Source organism: Oryza glaberrima, chromosome 6 (genome assembly GCF_000147395.1).
Source record: "Oryza glaberrima chromosome 6, OglaRS2, whole genome shotgun sequence".
NCBI classification, from domain to species: Eukaryota; Viridiplantae; Streptophyta; class Magnoliopsida; order Poales; family Poaceae; genus Oryza; species Oryza glaberrima.
The window spans coordinates 3,733,568-3,742,510 of NC_068331.1; the positions used below are offsets into that span (position 1 = coordinate 3,733,568).

An 8,943-nucleotide genomic window follows, 5' to 3' on the forward strand; every position below is an offset into this window, starting at 1 on the left:
AAAAAACACAATGTTTAGTAGTTTGAAAAGCATGCGCAAAAAAAAGAAATGTGGGTCAAGAAAGTTGGGGAAATAGCCTAAGGGCATGTTTAGTTCGCAAATGAAAATTTTTGGCGTACCACATAGGATATACAAACACACATTTGAAGTATTAAACGTAGACTAATAACAAAACAATTTATAGATTCCGTCTAGAAACTACGAGATGAATTTATTAAGCCTAATTAATCAGTCGTTAGTAAATGTTTACGGCAGTACCACATTATCAAATCATGGCGCAATTAGGTTTAAAAGATTTGTCAAACAATTTACACGCAATATGTGTAATTACTTCCTTCGTTTCATAATGTAATAATTTCTAGCATTGCCCACATTCATATAGATGCTAATGAATCTGTATATATAATACATTCATATACAGATTCATTACTACCTCCGTCCCATAAAAATTGAATTTCTAGAGAATTAAGGACATATTATTAGGATAGACAAATGACTAAAATAATCTATTTAATGAACACAGTACATGCACACATTCCATATATAAACTTGATTAAAAAGAATGTCATGACAATGGGTTAGAAATAAGATGGAAGGAAAGAAGATTACAAGGAAATGCAATCAGTTTACTGGGTCCCACATTAGTAGAAATACAATTTTTATGGGACAAAGGTTTAAAGCTAGAAATTCATTCTTTATGGGACGGAGGTAGTAGTATCTATATAAATGTGAGCAATGCTAGAAAGTCGTACATTGTGAAACGGATGAAGCAGTTTTTTTTCATATCTAATTACTTTATTTATACATGTGTCTAAACATTCGATATGACGGGGTGAAAAATTTTTTGTTTGGAAAATAAACAGACCTAATTTTATCGACGAAACCGTGGCGAGGCGTGGGTTGCTTTCGGTTTCGGGTGCGCCGTGGCGGTGCCCGCGCGCGCACAGCAAACGTGCCGGCCCGGGCGCCCGGCCGCTCTCGCCGCGAGGGGAAAGGCGCCACACGGCGGCGTGGCCGCGTATGTGACGGCATGATGATGACTACGGACTACGGTGGTGGAGGTGGTTGTGGGTGGCCGTGTCGCCGTCGAGGGGGGTGTCGCGTACGACGTCGACGGCGCACGTCGTCCACGTGGTGCAGAGACCGTCAATCGGCGGCTGACTCTGACCAGGAACAGGGTTTCAGGTACGGGGATGGATGCTGTCACGTTGGCACACCAAAGTCAGCGGCGTACACAAACTTTCTCGTGAACACGCTCACATATGTGTGGTACAAATGTACACAAATGTGTAGTAGGTAATCCCTCCGTCCCATTTTAAGTGCAAATATAAGTTTCCGTATCTAATTTTGATCGCTCATTTTATTTGAAAAAAATTATAATTAGTATTTTTGTTGTTATGAGATGATAAAATATGAATAGTACTTTATATGTATCTTATGTTTTAAATTTTTTTAAAAGAAATTAAATAAAACAGATAATTAAAGTTGTAAACGTAAAATAATAGCGGCACTGAAAATGGGACACGGAGGGAGTACGATAATTATAATTTATGTATAGTGTACTAGGTTCTGAACATGTTTTCTACTGCTAGCTGACCGCACGATCGTGTCGCTATCTTGTCACGGGTCAGCTTTTGTTGTACGGGCTAGTACCAAAATTTGTACAAGATGGGAAGTGAGCTCCATTGGTTAGGGATTTTTGGTTGAACCAGTGAATCCATCTGCTTCAACCGTTGGAGTGCTAAACAGGCCCTAAGCTCGACACGAGTATTCGAGTATTTATATTTACAGTTTATTATTTTTTTAATAGTAGATGATGTATCCATCAATAGCTTTTCAGAAGCTTTTCAGAAGGTGTTCATCAGTTGTATGTGCAGTGTGCGTTTGCATTTATGTTGTGTTTTGTCTTGGTCAATAGTGATGGTATTTGCAGAAGGAGATACTACTAGTATAACACGAATGGGTACTGCTAGTATTGTTACACTACAAAGAATTGACACATTTTGATTATTATGTAATCGTACTCGATCAATGTCCATGAATAATCCAATAATTAATCTTATCCCGAATCACCCACCTGCACATGAAGAAATACCAAAAATACCCATACCCATATACATACATGCATACGTACATACATTACCCCAAGCACCTACGTGTGACGTGTCCGAATCGGACGAACACCACCGAATTCTTCTTCTTCTTCTACCTGTGTGTGCTACAAACCATCAACAATGAGAGAAAGCTACAAACTTTTCGAGCCAAAAAAGAATCGACATTGGAAGTAGTGCGACGACGACCGACATCGCCGGAGCTGGATGATGATCATCATATGAGCCCCGTGTAGCCGTTGCCGGCGGCGGCGGCGGCGCCGTAAGGGTGGTGGGCGGCTGCGGCGGCGGCGAACGGGTTGCCGAACGGGTTCGCCGGGTTGGCCTGGAGATGCTGCTGCTGCTGCTGGTGGTGGTGGAACACCTGAGGCGGGGGCGCCGCGGCGGCGGCGGCGGCGGCGGCCATCATCATCTGCTGCTGGAGCATGAAGGCCTGCTGCTGCTGCGCCATGGCGGCCATCTGCACGTTGTGCGGCGCCGCGTAGCCGCTGGAGGCGTAGAACGGGTCGTGCATCATCGGCTGCTGCATCATCGGGGCGGCGCCGGCGCCGGCGACGCCGGGGTTGACATCCCATGGGTTGTAGCTCGTCGGCTGGCTCGCTCTCCGGTTCGCGTCGTCGTACAGGCTGTCGAGCGTGAGCAAGTCCAGTCCACCAGCCTGAAGAAAAGATTTCAGAGTTTCAGAGATGGTTAGCTTTTGTTGTTGCTGCATCTGTCTGAAAATTTTGCTGCATTTCAAATTAAGAATGATGCTAGTGCTGCTTCATCTGTCTGAAAATTTTGTTGCATTTCAAATTAAAAATGATGCTACTGTTGCTGCATTTATCTGAAATTTTGCTGCATTTCAAGGTAAGAATGATGCTACTGTTGCTTCATCTGTCTGAAAATTTGCTGCATTTCAAGGTAAGAATGATGCTACTGTTGCTGCATTTATCTGAAAATTCGCTGGCATTTCAAGCTAAGGATGATGCTAGTGTTGCTGCGTCTATCTGGAATTTCGCTACATGTCAAGGTAAAATGTTCAGGTTCAGTACCAGCTTCTTGCTTGAAGTAATAGCAGTTTCGTTTGAGCTGGGTGTGGTGACAAGGGCCAGCTCCCAGCCAGTGACTCCATTTTGAGCAGGTGCAACTTTAGGTACATCATCTGCCACAGAAAAGCAAGAACAGTAAAGAAGCATGTCTTACAACCGATCAACTTCTAGTGGAGACAAAAGAATTGAACGGTTTTCGTTCGTGGGGAATTTTACCTATCGGAACAATGGCAAGGGCTAAAGCATTCTTCTCCTCTATCTCGGCTGCGGCAGGGTTCGGTTCGTTCAGACCCTGGCAGAGAAATTGAGTTATTAGCATGACAATGCAGGATTAGTGGCCTCTTGTGAGTAGTACAGAATGTTACCAGCAAATCTGTTGGCTCCTCTTTAGGTGCTTCCTCTTTTACTGGTTCAGGCTCTGGCTCTGGTTCTTGTTCTGGTTCTGGCTCTGGAGCGGGAGGAGGCGATGCCGGCTTTTCTTCCTCCTCTGCCTCTTTCTTGTATTCGATTGCCAGTACCTAAACACAGATAAGATGTGTGATAAGCAAACTCAATAAGGAGCCTGAAGAGCAGAAAATCATGCATAAGATGGTTCTAACTAGATTCATCGTCTTCTCGATTGATAACGTACTGATACAATCAATCAACACATTAATTTGAGCTCTAAACATCAGCAAGTTTCAACATTTCTCGAACCTTATCTTTTTGAGCTACAGTGGGAGCTTCTGTCACATATTCCTCCATGGTTACTAAGAATGAAGCTGGAGGCTGCAGAAATTTCAGTATAATCAGTAGCTTGCTAAAATGGAAAACAAACAACAAATACATGCAAATCGAATATCTGTCAGACCTGTTCGATTTTTAAGAACTTCTCACCACGCCCAATGTGTATCGTTTTACACACTTCATAAAACTCTGATAGTCTTTCAGCCTGTGCAACAAATTTAAGAAATTAAAAGGTGAAGCAGCAACAGTGCCCTAAATGTTCTTATTTCAACATAATTCAACGATTAATATCAGTGGTTCAGAACTTCTGTTTTAGACAGATCAACATCAACAGAGCTGATGATGCTGAAGTGAAAAAAAAACCTTGTGCTCTAAGTTTAATTTCATATTCCATCACAGATATGATACCTAAATTTTAATTAGAGACAAGGTTGCTTAAAAGTGCACATAGCTAATCCTCGATCAAAGGAGAGACCATGGAGGAAAGCAAGATGCTCAGATGGATTGTTATCTGCCTCTGTCCTACTGTTTTTTATCACTTTGTCATGAATCAAACATTGAAGGGGGGAAAAACTGGTCAGGGATAAAACAACATAATAGTGTAAATAGATTTGATCTATTCACAGCAATTAAGTGAATTATCTCATACATTCTTCAATCGATCAGCTTCTAAGTTTCTGAAGCCCTAACACATACCCAAGTCCTTAATTAATTAAACTTAAGAAAGAACCTTGATTTTTATTGCTACATGCAAGTGAAAATAATCCACTGAACAAATTCATTAATGGATCAACAGTAGAGGGACAGAACTTCACCTGGTTAGTTGCTCTTTTGTATATATCAAGTGCCCTAACAGCATCACTTCTTTGCATCTCAAAGAACTGTAATAGAGAATAATCCGTAGGTTAGATGAGAAAAGTAAAGAAATATCGCTAGCGAATAGCAGATTTTACAAACTTATCTGGAATGACTAGAATAACTAATAAGAAAACTCACCTTGTCAACCAGATTAATTGTACCATCACTAATAGCAGTGTAGATCTTAACACTTTCCAGAGCAACCTTCCAGTAATGCACAAGCAAAGTCAGCATTCATGCCAAGACCATCATGTTGTGCACTAAAAATGAAACAAGCATGCTAACTCATGCTACTTACCATTGAAAGTGCATGCTGGATTATGACATTGTAAGATGATGCCCCTTGTGGCTACAAAAATAATATTCAGTAATTCAAATTTAACCTGTCAGTGGAACATGAAGATGGAATGTGGTGAAATTTCAAATCATATGTAGGCAAAAACTAATTACCTGGCAAGCAAGGAGCCGAAAAAGAAGTTGCTGTAATGCTGGCAGATGATCAAGCAAATCACCAGTTTCAAGATCCCGAGTTTTCTGCAGAGACCAGAATTTTCAGAAAGTTAGAAAGAATACCGTTGGCAACATGGCACTTGTAATCTCATCTCTCATGATAAAGTTTCAATTACATAAATCAATGTTCCATGTCCCTATGCGGTGGCATGCCTGTCAACTCTTCTGGAAGATATCTGGATATTCTCTAGCAATAGGTAACCTTCTGTAGTTCGGAAACTTCCATGTCGTGCACTAGGGCTCCTTTCCAAGGGGGATTAACTATGGTTTTGAAATTCACTTTCTCTCCTTTAGAGTTTTCTAAGGTGATAGATCTACTTCCACAATCTACTTCCTCAGAGTCTTCCAGGAGAAAAGGAGGAAACCTTAAAATTGGAACTTACAAGGTAGTTATGAAGTTTAAACACAGTTTCCTTCCAGCGAAATTACATTTAAGTTTTAAAGAAATAAAAATTTGATAAAACCTCGCATAAGCAAGAGGAGTAGTAATTGGATTACATACCGGAGGATCTGTCTCCACATCATACTTCAGCACTCGGAAACATTCAAGTCTCTCTTCTAAATATAAAGCATAAGTGCGTATCCAAGCAGAAAAATCCCAAGCTGAACAAGATAAGAGTAAATAGTCATTATAGTTCAGAGTTAGAATGTCTAATACAGCTATAAAAGTGACAACACTAGTAATAAAATGTCAATTAGTACCTCCTGCACTAGAATCATCCTTAAAGTAGGCCAAGTTTAGCATATGGGACCTAGATCTGCCATAATTGATAAGCTCTTCACGAAAAGTGGGATCGACCTCTCGAAGGGCGCGATGTATGACAATTAATGTCTTCAATGCAACCTGAGGTATAAATATTGAAGCAAAGAATATTCATAAGTTTATAACTTTTTTTACAGTGCATCACCCAGGAAAAGCACTATCAATAAAACAAAACAAATAACGTTAAATGCAAACTAATCCTTCTAATCACATAGCAGTTTGGCAATCCTTCAAAAAGTTCAAAAACCATCAATTCCACCATGCATTTAAACAAAAAACCATTTTGTAACTACTCTAAAGAAAAAGGACTAAACTCGTAGACCCATCTGTTTTACAAAGAAAATGGAGACAGTAACAAAGGAAGCTAATGCCAACAAATATTTTCATAGTTTCCCAAAGTCCATTTTAACATAGCTCCATAAACTACAGAGAAATGCAAAATTTTAAAATGTTACAAAAAGGCTCCTTAGACAGAACGAGAAGATACTTGGTGTAAAATGGTTCCTTGGACAGAAAGAAGCACTACTACATTCTAGTTAGAACACTAAAGTCTTATAGAAAAGGTACATACCGCCCAATTGCGTGTCTTGGAAAGACGTCTTGCAAGGGCATGGATGCAGTAAGCTACATCTGCTCGTGGCCTTGAAGCAGAAATGGAATAAAAAATTTCTGCAAACCAATAAACAAATGAATATGAGGCAAGTTTTGACAGTCTGAAGGTAAATTAGTGCCCAACCAATATAATACTCCATTTCATTCAACAAAAACTACATAACAAAAAATCACTGAATTTTAAGCAGGAGCAGGACAATTCATTGTTTTCTACACTATATATTCAATTATATATAACAATGAAAATTAAAAAAGATTAACACAAGTGAAAAGATGCAGCTATGAACTGGCACTAGTGTTTCAAGCTTTCAGCTAAGAGACAGGATATGCCACCTCTTATGTACTTCTCCTTTGATGGACGCTCAACATGGTTTGTAGCCTTCACAATTGCAATATCCAATTCCTGTTTTGAAAAAAGACAATGCTAAGCCCGCGGCGGAGTAAAGCATATAACAGTAAGCAATTGAGCATGAGAATTTCCAAACATTCTTCAGAGGATTGATAGAATTTTCGACCTTATAATCACTGTTCACTTTTGCCAAGCTCACAGTTGTGGTGTCCTTGAGGGCTCCAAGGTACTTCCTGAGGCTCGTCGGCTGAGTGCCAACTCCTGCCATCCTCCTTAACTCACAGATGATATACTACTTGACCTGAATATGCAGCAAAGAACCAAACATACTACAAATGAGATTATCTGCTCTAAATAAATCTTGATCCATCCAAATAAATCTACACTTCAAATTCATCAACCAGAAATAACAAACAGCAACGAAACAGTTGTATCACAAACTGTTTAGGATATAACAATGGATCCAGATGGCATCAGCTAAAGGAATTGGATCCAAATGAGCTGTATACAGAAGTGATTAAACAGGCAACGTACAGCGCCGAAATCTCTGGACGGATAAACTTTCAAAATGTACTGAACGCCAGCTCAGATCAAATTGAGCTAAAATGATTAGGCAACAGATGCTCCATCAATCACATCAATGTCCAGCAAGGCAGACACTACTCACCTACAGAGCAAATTCACAAGGACATCCACATAGAGAAAAAAAGTAGAGCTGTTGTGATTGCAGAAAGGTTACTGGAGAAAACAAACAAAAAAAGAAATGGATCGACAGAAACATGAATGGCATCTCTCAATGGGATTGGCCAAGGGAAGAATCGCGTCCGAATTCTCCGGCAAAGCACCTAAAAGCTGAATATTATTCGAGAAAAAAAAAGAAGAAAAATTCCAAGCTTTAAATCCAAGCAATGGACAATTCAAACGTCAGAATAGAACTTTGTCAAAAATACCAGGACAGCAGCAAACACAAGTTTTGGGGATTGAAGCGGGCAAGAATGCAAGAGTTCACCTGCTTATATTCTCACAAGATCCTAATTTGATCCCAAAACTCACCAATTTTCCCCCAAAAAAAAAAGATTGGATCCAATTTCGCAGCCACAAATCAGAGACTACAAGCCCAGCAGCAACCGTCAGAACGGCAAGAACACCACTATTAATAACATCCAAAATTTCAAATTCAACTCGGGAAAACAAACTAACAAATGAACAAACAAACAAACAAACAATATATTATCATTCACTTTCACGACACCCCATGTACCCAAAAAAAAAAGTAACTTTCAACAGAGCTCGAGCCGCCAAAATCACCAAAAGCAAACGTTCTTGCCACTACCCAACAACCCAAACAAAAATCAATCCGCCTACAACGCTAGCCCTCTCTCCCAATCCAAACGAGCTCGGATTAAGACGAACAAGAACAAGAAGAGCAAGCAGGTATCAGCACCCACCTCTGATTCAGAGCAGCAAGAATCTTCCCCGGCCCCAAGAACAAGCAGGAGAGCTCGGGAAGAGCTCGGAAAGGGAGAGCCTTTCCGCAGCGGAGGCGATAGGAAGGCGATGTAGAACTAGACGAGACGAGGAAGAAGAGGAAGAGGAGGAGAAGAGGAGGAGGAGAGGTCGCTCTCGCAGCTCGGCCAACCCGGACGCGAACCACCACCCGGTGGCCGGACAGGGACGCGATACCCAATTAAACAAAGCCGCCACACTTCACTGCTCGCACAGCACAGCAAAGCACGGCGCTCGCTGGATGCACAGCCCAGAGACGGATTAGCGTACAAGATTAGCGCAGGATTAGTTTAAACTTAGGGTCTTTTTTGTTACGGCTTAAGTTTGGCCAAACAGTTTCAGCTCCATCTGAAGCTAAGTAGAGTGTTCTCGTAAAATAAATTAGAGAGGTGAAGCTGAATTTTTGGCTGCTTCATAACTATATTCTAGATGCAACTCCTAGAGTTAAATTTACGAGTTAGAGCTCTACCAAACGGA

The 8,943-nt window shown here is 40.8% G+C and overlaps 1 protein-coding gene across 1 annotated transcript; it reads right to left on the reverse strand.

Moving 5' to 3' along the window:
- Nucleotides 1-1,964: 1,964 nt before the first annotated feature.
- Nucleotides 1,965-8,628, reverse strand: LOC127776853 (putative clathrin assembly protein At5g35200). Its single transcript, XM_052303414.1, has 16 exons — nt 8,409-8,628; nt 7,127-7,261; nt 6,945-7,014; nt 6,571-6,668; nt 5,939-6,080; nt 5,739-5,839; nt 5,177-5,260; nt 5,025-5,075; nt 4,865-4,930; nt 4,684-4,749; nt 3,993-4,073; nt 3,839-3,910; nt 3,508-3,660; nt 3,359-3,434; nt 3,146-3,255; nt 1,965-2,769 (listed from the first exon to the last, which is right to left on the reverse strand). The coding sequence occupies exons 2-16, from the start codon at nt 7,226-7,228 to the stop codon at nt 2,329-2,331; spliced, it is 1,713 nt and encodes a 570-aa protein (XP_052159374.1). The 5' UTR covers nt 7,229-7,261; nt 8,409-8,628; the 3' UTR covers nt 1,965-2,328.
- Between the last annotated feature and the right edge of the window lie 315 nt (nt 8,629-8,943).

Bases quoted from the DNA above. Each gene is read 5' to 3' on its own strand.
- LOC127776853 (XM_052303414.1), bottom strand. From the start codon at position 7,228: ATGGCAGGAGTTGGCACTCAGCCGACGAGCCTCAGGAAGTACCTTGGA. The intron at 3,911-3,992 runs GTCTGACAGATA...AAATTTCTGCAG, and splicing joins AGTTCTTAAAAATCGAACAG to CCTCCAGCTTCATTCTTAGT. The intron at 3,435-3,507 runs GTAACATTCTGT...TTTCTCTGCCAG, and splicing joins AGGAGCCAACAGATTTGCTG to GGTCTGAACGAACCGAACCC.